The sequence below is a fragment of the Coprinopsis cinerea genome, assembly GCF_000182895.1.
Source record: "Coprinopsis cinerea okayama7#130 chromosome 6 map unlocalized cont3.6, whole genome shotgun sequence".
Taxonomy (NCBI): domain Eukaryota; kingdom Fungi; phylum Basidiomycota; class Agaricomycetes; order Agaricales; family Psathyrellaceae; genus Coprinopsis; species Coprinopsis cinerea.
In genome coordinates, this window is record NW_003307539.1 from 1,629,776 (window position 1) to 1,646,980 (window position 17,205).

At 52.3% G+C, this 17,205-nt stretch overlaps 7 protein-coding genes across 7 annotated transcripts; 1 reads left to right on the forward strand and 6 right to left on the reverse strand.

Moving 5' to 3' along the window:
* Positions 1-2,216: 2,216 nt before the first annotated feature.
* Positions 2,217-4,088, reverse strand: CC1G_09490 (hypothetical protein). Its single transcript, XM_001840554.2, has 5 exons — positions 3,776-4,088; positions 3,525-3,712; positions 2,374-3,456; positions 2,280-2,324; positions 2,217-2,224 (listed from the first exon to the last, which is right to left on the reverse strand). The coding sequence occupies exons 1-4, from the start codon at positions 4,034-4,036 to the stop codon at positions 2,288-2,290; spliced, it is 1,569 nt and encodes a 522-aa protein (XP_001840606.2). The 5' UTR covers positions 4,037-4,088; the 3' UTR covers positions 2,217-2,224; positions 2,280-2,287.
* Positions 4,089-4,353: 265 nt separating this feature from the next.
* On the reverse strand, positions 4,354-5,394 carry CC1G_09489 (hypothetical protein; the record flags this gene model as incomplete). The annotated part of the gene is made up of 1 exon (XM_001840553.1): positions 4,354-5,394. One exon carries the CDS (start codon positions 5,392-5,394, stop codon positions 4,354-4,356), a length of 1,041 nt encoding a protein of 346 aa, XP_001840605.1.
* A 438-nt stretch (positions 5,395-5,832) lies between these two features.
* On the reverse strand, positions 5,833-7,292 carry CC1G_09488 (hypothetical protein; the record flags this gene model as incomplete). Its single annotated transcript, XM_001840552.1, has 3 exons — positions 5,833-6,736; positions 6,804-6,994; positions 7,059-7,292. 3 exons carry the CDS (start codon positions 7,290-7,292, stop codon positions 5,833-5,835), a joined length of 1,329 nt encoding a protein of 442 aa, XP_001840604.1.
* Positions 7,293-8,271: 979 nt separating this feature from the next.
* CC1G_09487 (hypothetical protein) lies at positions 8,272-9,070 on the forward strand (the record flags this gene model as incomplete). Its single annotated transcript, XM_001840551.2, has 4 exons — positions 8,272-8,349; positions 8,408-8,530; positions 8,588-8,836; positions 8,951-9,070. The coding sequence occupies 4 exons, from the start codon at positions 8,272-8,274 to the stop codon at positions 9,068-9,070; spliced, it is 570 nt and encodes a 189-aa protein (XP_001840603.2).
* Positions 9,071-9,236: 166 nt separating this feature from the next.
* CC1G_09486 (hypothetical protein) lies at positions 9,237-10,858 on the reverse strand (the record flags this gene model as incomplete). Its single annotated transcript, XM_001840550.2, has 2 exons — positions 9,237-10,592; positions 10,643-10,858. The coding sequence occupies 2 exons, from the start codon at positions 10,856-10,858 to the stop codon at positions 9,237-9,239; spliced, it is 1,572 nt and encodes a 523-aa protein (XP_001840602.2).
* A 330-nt stretch (positions 10,859-11,188) lies between these two features.
* Positions 11,189-13,034, reverse strand: CC1G_09485 (hypothetical protein; the record flags this gene model as incomplete). Its single annotated transcript, XM_001840549.2, has 2 exons — positions 11,189-12,680; positions 12,750-13,034. 2 exons carry the CDS (start codon positions 13,032-13,034, stop codon positions 11,292-11,294), a joined length of 1,674 nt encoding a protein of 557 aa, XP_001840601.1. The 3' UTR covers positions 11,189-11,291.
* A 1,203-nt stretch (positions 13,035-14,237) lies between these two features.
* Positions 14,238-16,717, reverse strand: CC1G_09484 (hypothetical protein; the record flags this gene model as incomplete). The annotated part of the gene is made up of 4 exons (XM_001840548.2): positions 14,238-14,749; positions 14,819-15,527; positions 15,582-15,923; positions 16,097-16,717. 4 exons carry the CDS (start codon positions 16,715-16,717, stop codon positions 14,238-14,240), a joined length of 2,184 nt encoding a protein of 727 aa, XP_001840600.2.
* Between the last annotated feature and the right edge of the window lie 488 nt (positions 16,718-17,205).

Below are 17,205 nucleotides of genomic sequence, written 5' to 3' on the forward strand. Positions count from 1 at the left end.
TCCATCGTGCACACCCTTCACCTTCGAGGATTCAGGAAAAACACCACCAGTCTTCAAAAGATGCTCCAAGGTGGCCTCATCAACCGGGGGAGGAATCGCAAAGTACAGATGATCCCGCCCACCCTTTCCATCAGAGTCGTTCCAGGCATCGCAACCGACGAAGTGCTTCTTTCTATTTCGAGCAGGGCCGCGGTAAGAAGACTACATCATTCATTAATCCACTGCTGAGAACAAACGATACAATGTTCTTACCGGATCAAGTGGCTTGCGAAGTGTTGCTTTGCCATTACATCCTTCTTTAGGACATTTGGCCGTCACAATGAGTGTATAAAACCTAGATATATAGCAGGTGGGGCGTAAGACAGCCATCTAAAATGAAGAACGTTGGCACTGACCTTGCAAGGATGGCATCCACCGAGTTAATCTCTCGGTCATTGGCCTCGAGTTCCTGGTGCCAGAGAGACTGCATCTCGGCCTTGTCCGGAATGTAGCGCTTACAATCTTCGAGTACTGTCTTGTTGAAATGTTCGCAGACAGTCACTCCGTTGCAGCTTAAGGCCACCCTTCGGCACCGAACCTTCTCTTCGCCGACACCGAAAACATTGCCAGGAAGGTCCACGTCGCCTTTGGTGTGACCAGAAGACCCTCCCCAAGAATCTTGATCCTGCGAAGGCATTCTGAGTTAGTACAGCACCGAAGATGGGGTAAACCACGTACCTCAGACCGAATGTACGCATCTATAGACATTGGGCCATCTCCCTTCGCCTTGGATGGTATTGTGACGTCTTCCAGGTCGAGAAGATAGGCACTGTTGTCTTGAGGAACGGTCCAGGTCGAAGGCGGTTTCTTGAGAGTCTTGACCCCGGAAATAGAGACCTTGTTGGTGAGCCGGATCTTCTTCGGTGGTGCTTCCGAGTCTTCGCTGTCAGACAAGACGATAATTGGCTCAAAGAGGTCGTTAGAGTCTTGAGGCTCACTCTTGACCTTGACTGGTCGTTTTTGGGCGTTGTAGCGGTACGCCTTAGGCTGCGACGGCTCAGAGGTCTTTTTTCGGCGACTTAGAGACCGAAGCCATGGTCAGCAACCTGCGGGATGAACAGTACGGCAAGAGGACTCACCTCGAGCCTGTTCCAGAGCTCGTATTTGGCACGACCACGTCGTCTTCATCATCCGTGAGCTCAATAACCTCGCAGCTGCAGTCCGACGCTGCCTGGGAAGATGCTCGTGACATAGATGGCGATGGCGGGATTGGGAAGTCGCTTGCATAGAGACTGCCAAGCGATGACGAACGAGAGCGCAAAGACGGGGGATTTGACGAGCTATGGCCAGAACGCAGTGACCTGCTCCTAGATCGCCCGCGAAAACGGCCAAAATTAATGTCTATAGACCATTTTTCAGCTAACAACCCCGCTGACACACACGAATAATTTCGTACCTTGAGTGTGATCCACCATGGCCTCCCTCGGAGCTCCATCCAGATAGTCTTGCCATGCTTCGTAGACACGATCTTTGAACCAGTGTTTTGCGTTATCCATTGAAAAATAGCGGTCGTCTTCGTACTGAGGAGGAACAAGCTGAACAGGGCTCAGGTTAGGAGCAAGGTTTGCACTGACAACAGTGAAACCAACTCACGAAGTTGCGGAATAGCTTCAGCTTCGAAAATGAAAGATCCTCCAGTTTGTGCCGGGTATCCTCTCCCACTACCCTCGTTGTTTCATCACCCAGGCCACGGTAAACAGCAAGCGCCTCTGGTTGCATCCATTTCTCCGCTTCATCCAGCGAAAAATACGGTTGATGGGTTGCTTGGGCCAAACAGTGTTCGTAGAACTGAGGAAAGGCGTGTCAGCAACGATGAAAATGATTCAAAGCGTCTCAGAAACCTACAAACTCTCGATAACCGCGAATCTGAACCAGGTTGAGGGCGGATACGTTGATTGGGGCCATTATTGGGGTGGTGGGCGCGAAGAAAGCCTCGAAAATCCGCTGTTGGCAACGTGACTGAGAAAGCCGGCATAGCCCGATATTCCGACGAATACGAGGTTAAATGGAATGTACAGAGGAGCTGTTTCCATTGAATAGGAAGGGTGAACGTATAGGCCATGGTGGTGGCCAAGAGCAACCGTGGTCTTGGACGGCGGGGCAGCAACCAAATTAGGAAGCAAAGCCCACTCGGCCGTGATGCCATTTGATCGGGGAGATTTCTGCATCCGACGGAAATAACACTCTTTTACTCCAATAACACTCTTTTACTCCAATAACACTCTTTTGCTCAATAACACTATTATTCCTAAATAACACATAACACTCCTATAGTATATCCTCGTCTATGAACCAGATGAGTAAGTGAAAATACCTCGACCGAGAGCTACTCACCGCTGCGACCTCCTCTTTTTCTTCTTCTTCTTTCCATCGGTCATTTCACCATCCTCGGAGCTCCCCAAATAGGTCTTCTTACCCTTCTTAACTTCGAAAGCGGGAGCCAACTCATCTTTGTTCTCCCTGTCATCCGCTGCCGGTTGAACGTCGGTAGACGGATGGCAGGCAAGGATGTCCACAGGAATTTCATCCTGGATGAAAACGTTAGAAGCTGTTGGGCCTACACCGTCCACCACTGAAATCGGATTGTGGTCGAGATTCTCATCACCGACCGAACGAACAACCACAGTAGGGTGACCTGCTGTCGCCAAGGTTCCGGTCCCACCAAAACCCGACCAATCCCCGAGATCCACGCTCCTCCGTTTCCCCTTGTCCAGCCGCTCCAACGTACTCAACTCTTCCCTCACTCTCCTTTCTTCCTCTTCCAGGCGCTGTAAGCGGAGCCTTTCCTCACGGATGCGTTCAACGCGCTCTGCTTCTCGTTTCGCTGCTTCCTCTTCCTCCGCCTTCCGCTGAGCCTCTTCAACTTCTTTTCGTCTCTCAGCTTCAAGTGCCGCCTCCCGTGCCATACGTTCCTCCACTTCTCGCTTTAGTTCCTCCTCTTCAGCTCTCTTAGCTTCCTCCTCTTGTCTCGCCGCTCGCTCTGCTTCCTCTTTCTCGAGTCGCTCCTGCTTTGTCAAGTACCGTCCTTGAACGCCTCTGATGCTCTCCAGCTCTTCTACAAATCCGTTCACGACATCAACCCTGTGACCACTGGTGGCGGGTACTACCCCACTTCCCCGAAGCCTTCGAAGAGCAATCCCACATAGCCTCAACGCGACGCCCATTCCGACCTCCTGTCCCTCTTCCTCGGTGATAGGGTCGTGCCTCTCGACCAGCTCCTCGTACCCAGAGACCAGCCAATCGTAGACGTCATAGGCCTTGGCTAGGCAGACGCGTTGAACTGGATCCATTCGAACTTTGGAGAGCTCGTCGATTGCTATCTTTCGAAGGTCATTGAATAGCCAGCGGGTGGAGAGTTTCAGGACGGAGATCCACTCCGACTCGGTAAGAGTAGGCTTGGCCTCCAAGAACGGGGACCTATCGGACGGGGGAAACCTCTATCTCAGTGCCTGTCCTTCGGTTCGAGTGATAATAGACACACGTACCTTGGTACGACAGCCTTCAAGAAGTTCTTGAAATCATCCCATGCGATCCCGTCGAGCTCAATACGTGGATCACCTGTGTCGAGGCTACTGTGGTCTGACGTCGGTCGTGGAAGACCATACTCCTCGGCGAAGACGTCGGAATGTTGAGTAAATAATTCCACGGGGAGTCGAACCAAGTGTCCTTCCGTCTGTAAGCGTAAGGTTTTGTGAGTTCAATGATCATTGGACAAAGAGTGAACAGAGGGTCATACCACGAAGGTTACAGAAGGCCAATAATATTCGGGTTCGATCTTACAGCGTTCGAATTGACAAGGATCCAAAAGGATGGGAGGCGACGGGGGCACCAAAGTAGGAAAAGGCGGGCAAGGCGTTCCTTCCAAAGAAGGAAAGGTATCGGGCATCGTGAGCGGCGTCCCAGGCACTGACGTCATCCCGAAATTGTCGTCGCGGCTGACTCCGAAAGTGGTTGGCATTGACTCCTGACTATGGGTCGCAGGTCCGAGCTGTATCATTATCGAAGAGATGGAAGTGTGCCGTACTATGATCCAATCCTCTTACTGCAGGGGAAGATAAGGGAAGGGATCAAGAACGTCAACCTGTTCTTCTCTGTCCCCACGAGCTTTATATATGGACGTGTGCTTATAAATTAGCGCCCACGCATCGTCACGGGTCGTGTCAAGCCTCGTGTTGCGACGCTATATTTGACACAGGTGGAGCCCATATTAGAAGGAATCATCGTCACAGCTCTTTGTACTTTACAGTTGGATACCCAAACCTAGTACAATCCTAGGACCATCGCCATGAACTGTATAAATATGTACAAAACACTTTACCAGTCAGAGTCCTCTTCGACGGGCTTGATGCGGTCGATGTCCTCAATCCTGCAGATAAGGAGCATCTTGATCTTGCGCATCTTGTCCTCCTCTGTATCCCTGTTCTGGATCTGCTGTTCAATCCTAGCCATCTTCTTCTCGTACTCTTGGCGCTCGTGTGCGCGCCTGTTCTCATACTTTGCCTTCGTAGTCTCCTCCAGCGACTTTCCCTTCTTCTCTGCCTTGGCGGAAACCTTGCTCTCCTCCTCTGAAATATCGCGCATATGCCGCTCGTACCGCTCGGTGACCTCGTGGCGCTTCTTTTCATACTTCTCTTGGAACTGCCGACGCTTTTTGAGCGTGTTCGCCTCTTGTTGTTCGCGATCCCAGTTCTTGAACTTTGCCTCGAGCGCGCTCTGCTTCTCGAGCTTGTCCTGTGATGCCGGTGGCTGGATATCGAGTGGAGAGGTCCACGGTTCCAAGGCCCGGAGCCTGCGGATGCTGCGCGTGCCGAGGTAGCTGCTCGACTCCCTTTGCACCTCGGTAGATGAATCATCTACGGGCGGGAGCACGACAGCTTTCTTGTCGACCCGGACTTTCTTGCCGTCCTTTCGCGAACCGTCGAGGATGGGCATGTTGGCCACCTGGGCAGCAGTAGCGAGCTTGACGATGCGAGCGTGTAGACCGCGGGGTTCCCATAGCTTCCTATTCGCAGACTCGAGGAAGATATTTGTCTTCTTGACGGCTGCCTCGTTGGCGGCGTCCTCTGCAACCCAGCTGACGATGTTGCCGACCAGGACGCAATGGGGTTCGGGGACCAGACTTACTACACCACATGCGACGCTGAGCAAGCTCAGGGGTGTGCTTGGGGATGCAAGCTCGCTCAGTTTGTCGAGGAACCTGAGGAAGTCTTCTTTGGAGATGTCGTATCTCTCCAATTCGGGCGGATATGCGCGAATATACTTCGAGTCATAGTTGGTGCTGAGCGCAGGGATGACGACCGGTTTGGAGAGCATGGTAGCCTGAGCGCCGCCCGTGGAGTTTATCGCTTCTGCCATTGTCGTGTCCAAGTCGTCGAAGTTGATGAGAGTCGAGGTGAAACTTGAAGGTAAGTGCTATGTTCTTGTGCTGCGCATTTTATGCGCATGCGTTCTCTGCTGGTGATGCACCATCACGTTCCGTTGAAATTGAAGTGGAATTCAATATATTCAATTCTCAACTTTGTATCAGACAGCCTGCTGGCTGACCCAACAGCCTCTCCGACACTCGTGACTGTTAGCAAAGAGATATGTGCTTTGAGGTAGAGATTATCGTCCTGTTACGGTTCATGAGGCTACGGTGTGGTTCCGGGTTCTATGCCAAAGGAAGACGTCACTGCTACATATAGTACCACCACACCCACACAGGCTGGGCGTGAATGAGGATAGAAGAGTCACGAGTCGCAACAAGATCGAGTGGGACCGGTTCAGGTCGGTTGGGATGAGAGCCAGTATACGCTACCATAGATCGAGGCTCAGGCTGGCGGCGGTTTTCCTGTTCGAACCATTGGATACGGCTGCTGGTGGACGCTGATTCTGAGAAGTGCGTTCTTGATATATCCATCTCTGTTGTTCACCGCCTCCCATTTGACTCTGGGTCTTCACGTTTCCTTTTCCCTTTCGCTGCCTTTCCTCCCTAATTCTCTCCAATTCCTCACGCTCCTCACGCTCCTGCCTGGCCCGTTCCTCAGCAATTCTCCTCGCTCTCTCTCTTTCTACTCTCTCTCGTTCCTCTCTCTCCCGTATCACCCTCTCGCGTTCCACCCTCTCTCTTTCCACCCTCTCCCGTTCTGCCCTCTCCCGTTCCACTCTTTCTCTTTCCAGCCTCTCTCTTTCCGCGGTCTCCCTTTTCATCCTCTCCATGTCGGCCATCTCTCTTGCCTCCCTCTCCTCCCTTTCCCGCCTCTCCCTCTCAGTCCTCTCGAGAATGTCAGCGTCTGTCATGTGGCGCTCTTCGGACGCCTTAACGCGGCTAATCTCATCTGAGAACGTTTCCAAAATGTCGTCTCCGCAAAGCTGATTGATCTTCATAGGGCTGACGTCCTCGCCGCGGAGCTTGCATCGAAGTCGACGAAGTGCGACAGCGCTCAGCTTCAACGCAGTTGCAGTCCCAATCTTCCCTGCGTCCTCCTCGGTGAGTGGCTCCTCCCTCTCCGCCAATGCCTCGTATCCGCCGAGCAGCCAGTCACAGACGTCGTAGGCCTTAGCCAGCCGAACACGTTCAACCGCATCCATGTCGATCTCGGACAATTCGGCGATGGCCACCTTGCGTAGCCCTTTGAACAGCCACAGTGTGGACAGCTTGAGCACCGAAACCCACTCCGATTGAGTGAGAGAGGGCTTGCTTTCCAAGAACGGGGATCTATTGGCGAGAAGTAGCGATGGTGAAGGTTCTGTTTCATAGTTTGAGCAAATGTGATGCGCCTTACCTGGGAACCAAAGCCTTCAGAAAGTCTCTGAAATCCTCCCAGTCGACGCTGTCGAGTTCGATGGTCGGAGGGGTGCCACTGTCCTCCGAGTCCTTCGAGACTTTCTTCAGCGCGGTACCGACCTTGTCGGCAAACGTATCCGAATGCTTCAGGAATAGGTCTGCTGGAAGTTGAACCAAGTTCCCTTGTACCTAAGTAAAAGATCGTGAGCGACATGAACGGTCGTCGAAAGACAAGCCGGAGAGCTTGACATACCGCGAATCGGACGAAAGGCCAGTGATATTCTTGATCAATCCGGTAGTTCTGAGCTTTATCATCTGGAATGGACTGAGGTGGACCAGTTTGAGGGGACTGAGGTGGCAAGGATGCCACAGGCTCGGGGGACGCGTCGTTCTCAATGGACAGGGGTGTTCCGGGTACCGAGGTCACGTCGAAGTCGTCGTCTTCGAAGGTAGAAGACGATTCGTAATCCAGGTTTTGAGAAGACATAGCTGGGAAATGACCTTTGTGGCCGTGAGGTGTCGCTGGTACCAGTGCAAGTGGCAAGAACTTCAAGGCACACAGACTCAGGAGGCGCGATGCCAAGAGCGGGAGGCGGGCTGAGCCCCTGCAGCGACGTGTTTGTCATTCCCGACAAGCTACCATTGACCATGCTCAAATAATATGCATTCTATTTGAGTGGAAAGTACTCGATGGGAGATAAGTAAGGCTTTGGTGATACGAATGTGAGCGTTTGAACAGGCAAATCTATTTCGTCGATTTACTTGCGATTTGCACCCAAGGAGCCCCTAAGTAAGTAACGGATCAAACCCATCAGCTCACCGTGTTCCGAACACTCCCATTCTCGGGGCAATCTCTGCGCGAGTTCCACTGAATGCTCTTGACTCTTATCTCCATGGTCCAGCATAATTCTCCCTCAAACAGGCTATAAACAACCCTGATATAGTCATGTAACTGGCTTAATGACTCTTCTCCAGCAGTATCGAAGCGCAAATAGGTACGTGGTCGTTAAGGACGACCGATACACCCCAAGTAAATCATTGGCGACATTTCGCCGACACGACAACAGATTTACTGAGAGAAGTTGATACAACCCTTCAAAGACCACCACAATACATTCGACCGTCCTTTACCACCGCAGCGAGGCCGACTATCAAACTCTACTCCCACTGAAAGATGGCGTTAACGACTGTTCTCGCTTCCTCGATGCGGAATTACTGAGGTCGCCCGTTCAGTCAGTACCCTCGGTGCGTCATTTCGACAAATGTTATCTGTCGTGCCTCGAGGGACTTAGTCCGCGATAGTTTAATTAAACTTCAAATCAGGCTGAAACTTATGACACGGGGTGTTTCTGCGGTAACTGAGATGTGGGCGTTATCGATACCTTATTAAAGAGGACGAATTTCGACACCGCCCGTCGGCAGTGCTTCCCTCAAGTTCCTCGAGGCAACCCCAAATCTCCCTTACCATGATAACGATACCCGCAGAACTTTATAATCGTCCATCCTTCGATGTCGATATCGACATCTACGATTCAAGAGACGAGGTACGTACCTTTCCGTCTCTATTTTTGACGAGAAAAATATTCATTGATTGCCCCTCAGTCCGAGGAACAGGTCGCATCGTCCTCGTCTTCGCAGAAACGAAAGAAAGAACATCGTCGATATTATGTCTCTCCCTACGACTTGTCACCAACGGCTAGCTTCATCGATGTACCGCTATCTCCTGTAAGTTCTCCTCATCCCTTCCTCAGCCATCGACGAATTACTCAGCCAATAATGTAGGTAATGGAAGAACAGCGTTCATTCCCGGTATCAGCTCCGCCAAGTATCATCGTCCCACCTCCGCCCCGCCGACTCCGTAAACGCTCGATGCTCCCACCGCCCAGCCCAGCCCGCTCAGACTTCACACACACAAGTACCATCAATCCCGAGAGGGACTTCCGCTCTGGATGGACCAAGAGCATGATGTCCGTCGATACCTTCGACTACCTCAACGATAAAGATATTCCTCACTGGAGAAGAGCAATCCGAGTGAGTACTACACTACTACTTCGATGCGAGACGAGGATCGGCGTTCTCACCAGTGTCGGTTCTGTCTCCAGCGACATTTCCGGCGTTTTAGGGCCCTTCTCAACTCTGGTCCAGGTGAACATCACCCCAGCTGGAATTCTGGTCGTCACCCGGGGGTCTGGGTCAGATAGCCGTGAATCGGGGTCAATTTGGCTGGTTACTGTTGTCCCCTTTTCGAGCACCCGATCTCAATGAGCAATTATGCATTAGTCGATTTTTCTTTCTCTAATCTTCATATCTCTTCGGCGCAGCAAGACGATCGTCATTTCAGTAGTACTGTACAATTTCAATCGATTAACGATCCAATATTATCACATACAGGACAGTCCCTCTCTGGGTCTTGAGGCCTTGAGGCCTCGTTCTACGGTGATTGCGGCGGTGGAAGAGAGGACCTTCGGAGGCGTCGGTACTGTTCCCTCAGCTCTTCAACCAGCTTCCATCCCTCTTTGACATTTTCGGCGACATCGGAAGGTGGCGGTTCTTGAATGGCAATACGGCTGAGCTCGGGGAAGAGTCTGTCGAGAAGACGAGCCAATTCGCGGCACTCGTCAGGGGCAAATTTTCGGGACCGAGTGTCCATGATGACGAGGGCTTGAAGGGAAGACACTGGCCCTTGTTCAAGAGCTGTCGACAGCGAAGAGGAAGCCGGGGGAGGGATGTGATCCAGAGAAGAGTCGATGGACAGTACAACTCTGCTCAGGGACGGACCATCCACAGATATGTGTACCAGTGAGTTCAAGGTCAACGGGGCACCCGACCACGAAGATATCATTAGGGAAATAAGGGGCTTGGCCTTCTTCTGCGACACTTGAAGCATCCTTTGGAAGTAGTTGTCGGCTTCGACGTGCGTGGCGAACGAATTTCCACAGCCCTGGACAGAAAAACGTTGTAGATTTCGGAGGGCCAGTAGCGAGGACACGTCTTCGACCGGAATGAAGAATTCAGTTGGCATTCCTTCGATTCCAATTTGAATCATATCCAGGTTGTCTCCTTTCTCTGCGATAGAACTGAGAACACCACTCCATTCAGTACGATGCGAGGTTGGTGACTCCATAGGACCAAAATGCAGGTGCTCTGTGTTGAAGGGCGGACCACAAAGTCCGATGTACGTTGGGAGGACTTCCCAGGGCGCTAGCATCAAGGTTGTAATGGGACGCTCTCGTGCATTGTAGTGGACGACGATACGGGGAGAAGGCTGAGAGTTTGGAAACACGCAGAGGTAAAGCCTGGTGCCGCGGAAGTTTGGGATTGCAGTGAGGCCGCGAAGGTGGAAGGGCGCAGTGATGTTCAGAGTCTGGAGGTGGTGGAACGTTTTAAGAGTGTCCCATGGGAAATCGTGAAGGTTCGAGGAGGAAACCTCGATTACTAACGTCTTGAGGCGAGGTGAGACTGTCGAGAGATGGTTGACGGAAATGGGGAGGTACTCCATCGGGAGAGTGGCCTCCTCGCCTTTGAACCGAACGTGTTCCAGCTCGCTGGATGCTAGCATGAATAGACATGCTAGATCATTGTCATCCATCCCTCCTTTGAAGATGAGCTTTTTCAAGGCAGGGAAGAGCAAGAAGCCGTGAGAGGTTTGTAGTGTTGCCAGCAGAGTGAAGATTTGCGAGCAGAATCGCTTGGTCACAATTGAGGCATCGAACGTGATTTTCCTGGTGCGACGCGAATAGAGGTTCCATCGATCAAGGTCCTCTAGAACAACCGTCCTGTTTAAGATCTGGGGTTTGTCAGTTCCTAGGCTATTCAAAATTTGCGATTGCCACTCACGTATAAATTGTCGGTGGCTTCGAGTTGAGGCAGCAGCTTTAGGAATGGCAGAAGTGTGTCGACCTCTTCCCATAGTAGATCCGAAGTAGCTTCAAAAAACGTCCTCGATATCGCCGTTAGGGAGCGAAGTTGTCGTCGTGCGGCTTGGAAAGGAGTGTCTTCGCTGAGGCGATAATAATGGTGCGCGACAATGAGCTTCACGAGTTCTTGGGTCATGAGAACTCGGTCAGAACAAGAAAGAGTGTCCAACGAAGACATTCTCGAATTCTGAGTTTGGCTGTATCGAGCAAGCGACAGATTGCAGGTGGCGTTGGTAGACAACGCGCGTCCCAGCAGAAGCTTGGGGTTGGACGTGCCACTCAGCTTTCCTGATGCTGACGTAACGGGAACAATGTCAAGCGGGCGCCTAACTGACTTGGGCAAGGGCTGTTATGTCGATCTCTGCAGGCTCGCGATCCCCAGACCTGTTCTCGACACTTGTACGCACTTTCCGCCGTATCAAGACTATCAAAATGTTCCCTCCCCTTTCAAAATAGTTACCCGATGTTGACCGGAGAATGGGACTTTGATATCAGACAGTGGTTAGTAGTAACTAGTAGTAAGTACAGCGTAACTCAAAAAAGAGTTTTGTGTAAATAAACGAAGAAATTTAGATAGAATCTTGGTTACGTGAAGAGCAATCCGCAGCTTCCATTTCTTTCTGCTTCAAAAACGACGCGTGCACCCTCTCTCTCGTGGCCCGGAGGACGTTCAAAGATGCCTTAATGTCCTCGAAGGTTTGTTCGTGTCCGTGATTTCCCCGTCGGGAGGACATCACCGGTACCCTCTCTAGAGTAACCAGGGACGGGAACATGAGGTCTAGGAATTCGGCGATTGATAAACAGTCCTGAATCCCCAAGCTCTGAGTAACGGCGTCACCAATGTAGAGTGTCGTGAGGGATTGATTCGGAACCATGCCATGACTGCTCACGTCTGGGTTGAGCCGAAGGCATAATCGCGCCCATTGGAGCCTCTTGCATGCTCCCAGAAACTTCAAGCATCCAAGATCGGGGTATTCAGATGCTGGAGTGGACGGGAGACTGAGCACTTTGAGGTTGGGGAATGAACTGGCGATGGTGCTGATAAGGCCATTGCTGAACGAGAGCGAAGTTACGTTGAGGTTGAGGTGGGTGAGGGATAAAATGTCAAGAAGTGGTTCGATGATTGGGAGGGAAAAATGACACGATCCGCGGAAACAGGGAGATGGAGTGACCTTGATGGATCGTAACTGTCGACATCCTGCCGCGATGAGGTGGAAGCAGTCCCTCCATTGGTGGGAGTCAGATTCTTCGGCGATTCGTAATTCGATCTTCTGCACGTCACCCAGATTGACCACGCTGAGGGCCCTCAGGAACCCTGATGCTGATCCATGAAGATTCAATTCCATCAATGTAGGGAAGGCAAGGGAATCCGGTAGAGGTGGAGAGCCGCGCGTGACTTGTCTAAGAGGAAGTGGCGACGAGGTGGCCGATGTTGTCCCCGCAAAAAGCGTCAGCGACTTCAGATCTCGAAGCGCCCTCAGTCCATTAAGAACTGCGAGCGGAATTGCGAGGGATGAGAGGTCGATGGTTAGGCTCGAGAGCGCCTTGAATGTATGGACGTGAAAAAGCGTCGGAGCCAACGCCTCAGTTCCCTCCCCTTTCAACGCGAGATGCTTCAGCCCCGTGGCTTGGAGTGATAGTGCCAGCAAGAGTTGTTGAATGCACTGTACGTCCCTAGGACTGCTCGACCCTACTCCGCGGATTTCTACTTTTTCTAGAGTGGGTCGGATGGCGAGGAAGATTGAGGAGTAATCGCATGTCGAGTCGCAAACTACGGTGACCGAATGGAGACTTGGGAAAAGTTGTAAGGCCTTCTTTCTCCCTTGGTACATGGAAAGTGCCTGATAGACAAAGGGGGAGACGTTCTCTCCCTGTGCAGCAAAGGTGATTGTCTTCACTCGTCTTGCGTACGACTGGACCTTCTCCCAGTGTGAATCTTGGATGGAACCGTTTATAACCTATCACGACAACGTATAAGAAATCAGGCGAACTGGAGCACGTTCAGTGATAGTTGTTTGAGGACTTACATATACACCATTCACAGCGACCAAAGCAGGCAAAAGTTTCAGAAGGGGGAATATCCCGTCCAAAGCACTCCAAAGGGCATCCAATGCCGGTTGGAGAAAGGCTTTCTGAGTTTGCGCAAGACGCAGGAGCTGCTTTCGTGGGGAATAAGAGTTGTTGTTGCCGGTGCTATTGTTGGTAGGCGATGTGCCGATATTACCGCTCAGGACATAGTCGAAGATGATACCCAGCAAGTCTTCATTCGATAGGACATCATCGCGAGGACTGGTAACAGCGGGCGACGCCATCGTATCGAAGTGAGACAGGGATATACGTGAGTGACTGTGGTCAAGAGGCCGTCAGCTGTATGATCGTCGATCACGTTTAAATACCCATCGATAGACGCCCGTGCCAGATCCAGGCCCAGGTCCCACAATGACAGAAGTCCCGTCATCATGTGAGTGCCCACGAGATGAAGACCTGCGCAGCATCCGCAGTATCGCTTCTCCTGTCAAGAACCAACAATCTCTAGCCTCGAGGTGATGAAAGAACCTGCCTTCGAGCTCTCTAACGTCGCCTATATAGCCCCATGCCTGTGTCCAATCTTTTGCATGCAGACTCTGTCACTGCGGGTCTTGAAGTCCCTCCAGCTCCGGATGTACTGTTTTGGCACGAGAGCTACGGCTAGTGAGGCGGGGAAAGACATTACTATTTCAGTTTTGATACCTGCCAACCCAGGAGAGTAGTAATTAGTCTATTCCAAGTTCCAACTTGATTCAAACATAAGGTTTGATTTGCCTTGCCAATATACACGACTACCCCTAAACGCCGAAGTCATTTAGCGTTCGTCAACGCCGATGAGCACCTTCGTAGCCGCTGCAAATTTTTCCTCGTCCGCTCAATATCCATCTCCGAGTCCATCCCAGTCTGATACTTTCCGCCACCTCAGATTCTAAACCTTGAGGCGGATTCACGACGACGACCAATTCCTCCAGGTCGGGGAAGAGTTGGTCCAGGAATCGAGCATACACATCACGGGAGTCGGGAGGAAACACCTCGATGCGGCAAGGTTGAACGTCACTGAACGTTGAACGTTGAACTGAACACCCTTCGTTGACCACTTGCTTCCATCAGTCTTCCTGCAACTGAATTCCGGATTTTATTCAGATCACGCAGTAATCCTCACAACACTTCTATACTCGATGGGAGGCCGACGTTACCAGTTCCGCCGCAGAGCAAGCGCTCACGAACCCAGACTTGGTCGAGGCCATTGTTTCCTGGTACATGATGGGCCTTGAGAAGGATCCAAAGGCCACACCCAAACAGATCAAATGCAAGATACCAGCTTTAATATTGTCAGTGTTTCGGGAAGCAATGGTTTAATTGGCGCATAACTCGTGATCTCTCCCTACCAAATATCACATTCGTATGGATAAACGAACAGGACGGATCGACGGAGGGGACAGAGTGACGGAAAGGCGTCGCAGTGGGGCTCGGTTGCCTCACCGAACTCAGATGGCAGCGGGGAGGGGGTAGGCGCTGGGGTACTTCCTCTCGATGGCATTCTTGAGGGCAAAATAAGGCGTAATATAGGTTTTATCCGTCCCGTCGGTAAGACCTGCACCACCCGTCACTTGACCGATTATACGTCCGTCCCTGCCCGCCACGATGGAGCCAGAGTCACCGCCGTCGGAGAACCTGTCGTTCTTGGCCGTCTTGGTGTCATAACCACAGACAACGAACTCTAGGGCGGTCTGAGCAACGCCCCCGACTTCGGGATAGCATCGTGTAACTGATTCGAGCCCGTTGACGCGTCCGAATGTGGTGCCGGTGGTAAAACCGTTCTTGACCGCCAGAAGCGCCTGCATGTCATGTACGTCGTAGTTCTGGGGGTTCTGGAACTCGGCCTCGGAGACATAGCCTCCGAGCTGAAGGAGCGAATCCTGAGGTACCTGGAAGTCACGGCGGTCGTGATGCTGAGGGAACATAAAGTTCTCCCAATCAACAGAAGTCTTGTTTCCGCCTGTAGACAAAGAGAACTGTTAGTGAAACGCACCACCAAAATGAAGGAGAAAGAGCAAAACAGACGTACCGACAAAGAGCTTATTGCGCTGGAAGTCCTCCGACTCTAGCCTATGGCCATCCACCTCGATGAAAGCCCAGTCGCACCGGAAACCATCAGCGTCAACCTCAATCTCAGAACAATGCAGGACGGATCCAAGAATGCGGGAGGCGGCCGGGGCGAGATTCTTGGTAGCGTAGGAGTGGATGTCCTTTGCCGCTGCGATCATTTTCTTCGTGTCGGCAATCCGGTGAGTCCAGTACTGTCGAGTCGAGCTGACTTCATCAGGCTCGCCCTCCTCCTGCGGCGGGACCTTGCTGAGCGACCTCTCCCAGCTGGAAATAGCCTTCATATGATTTATTTCGAACTTGACGATGTCCTCTGTGGCGGAAGTGAAGGATTTGTCTCCAAGGAGAATGATGTCCTCGCGCGGCTGGCTCTCGTTTTGGCGTGTATACTGGCGGTTCAGGCGGAGCACGTCAGGGCGAGCAACATGGGCGCATGTCAACAGGACGACGCGGTTGTCAGACTTGTCTGTGTTGAGGCGGAAGAAGAGGCCCCCTGTGCCCTCGCAGTGAGGTGACTTGTGGGGTGAGATCGAAAGGCCAAGAGTGGGAGTGAAGGGCTTGCGGAGGCCCTGAATGGGTTCCCATCTTAACGCCTTGAAGCCCATGAGATTCGCCTGGAGGCGGTAGGTAGACTCGATGAAGGCGACTTCAATCTGAGGGAATCCGGCAGCCTACGATACATGAAATAAACCTTCTAGTCTTGCATAACACAAACTTGGACTTACCTGGAGGATGTTGGCGACGGCATTGGCAGCAGCCTCAGCTGCTCGATGGGAGAGGGAGTGTGGTTTTACGCCAATGGTAATAATGAAGTCGCATATCAAAGTCGCCTCGCCTGCATTCGCATAGGCTAGAGGATCGACCGTACTCCATTCGACTCCGAGCGAATCAAGCAAGGCAACGATATCCCACAGGACGTTGCGCCAGATTGGCCTGATGCTGTGGTTGTGTGTGTGTGTGTTTCCAAGGTCCAGCAGCCTCGTGGGCACCGTAACCCCCAGGCTGACTAATAGAGAGGAACTCCCAGAACTCTCATCAGCCCAGTAAGTTGTCGGGACAAAGGGCGACTGTCGCCAGCCCGTAGGTAGTCGATGTCCATCCCAGAGTAGCCGACAACCCGAGGAGTTTTAATTCACGATTTCTCCCGTGTTTGGGTCACAAATACTCCCATATACTTCCTATTTTATACACATTGGTTCTCGAATATATATATGCGGCAGTTTGTGTGTTACGATGCTACCTGTCGAACCGTCTTCATGACCTTGTACGCAAAGGGTGCCACTATCACGCTGGCCTTGTCGATGCTGATGAGAATGCGCAGTTGGTCGGTGCCCCTGCTCCCCACGCTTCGGATGCGTTCCATATCGTCTGGCTTCAAGACGTTCATTAGCAGCTGTCGCACCCTCTGTCTCTGGGTGATCACCTCAGCGACCCCACGACATTCCAATAGGACGTGTTCGGGTGTCTCTTCCGCCTGTCCACACATTCGGCACCACCGCTCGTTTAGTGGTATGCCTGCCCACCGACCAGTTACCGAGCGAAGGGTGTGGTTTGCGACCAGTAGTTTGGTGAGCGCCACACGGTGGTCTCGATTCCCGATTCTGAGGTACCCCCGCAAAGACCGTCGCACCACTCTAACTTCACCCGATCCCACTCGCTCCTTCCTCCCGTGTAGCAGGTATAGCAGTTCGTTGTCCTCGAGGAGCGTGTGTAGCCATTTGTCAGCCCCTGTCCGGATGTCCTTTGTCAGATCCAACCATATCTGCTCATCCCGCACCGACTGGGCGTCCGGAAATGACGTCGAGTAGGGCAGCTCCGAAATCACAGCTCGCAAGTCTGCTACCCAGTTGCCCTTCCCCATCGCGTCCAGTGCCATAGCCTCTTCAAACGCCTCCCGAGCCAGGTGTCCCCGAGGTAGCCGTACATAGTAGCGGACACAGTCGATCGCGAGCAGCAGGCGTCGAATACGGATGGGGGAGAATGCCCGTCTCCGTGAACAGGACCACGCGTATGCTGCGCTCGCCTACGCCCAACACCCGTCTCAGAAATGCTAACTGGACCCGTTCCAGCTTCTGTAACTGGTTGGCCACCGTATCGAGGATGATTTCACACCCGTGCGTCAGGTGAGGGTCCACCAGCGATTGGTACAGCTTGAGGAGATGAGGCACGGGCATCTTTCCAATCAGTGCTTCTAGGCCACAGATACTGAGTCCCACCTGACGTGCCTGCTCTGCCTTCTCGTCGTAATGTCGCGACAGCAGCATCCGTGGTTTTGACGAGACCTTGAAGCCGATGTAGGACTGCGCATCCACTACCGACACCACCTCATCGCCGAACCGAAACTGGGGC

What these genes read in the sequence shown, in the direction of transcription:
- CC1G_09490 (XM_001840554.2), bottom strand. Translation starts at nt 4,036, where the DNA reads ATGATACAGCTCGGACCTGCGACCCATAGTCAGGAGTCAATGCCAACC. An exon ending in TTGAAGGCTGTCGTACCAAG is followed by an intron (nt 3,457 to 3,524) that starts GTACGTGTGTCT and finishes CCCGTCCGATAG; the next exon opens with GTCCCCGTTCTTGGAGGCCA. An exon ending in AAAAAGAGGAGGTCGCAGCG is followed by an intron (nt 2,325 to 2,373) that starts GTGAGTAGCTCT and finishes TCTGGTTCATAG; the next exon opens with ACGAGGATATACTATAGGAG.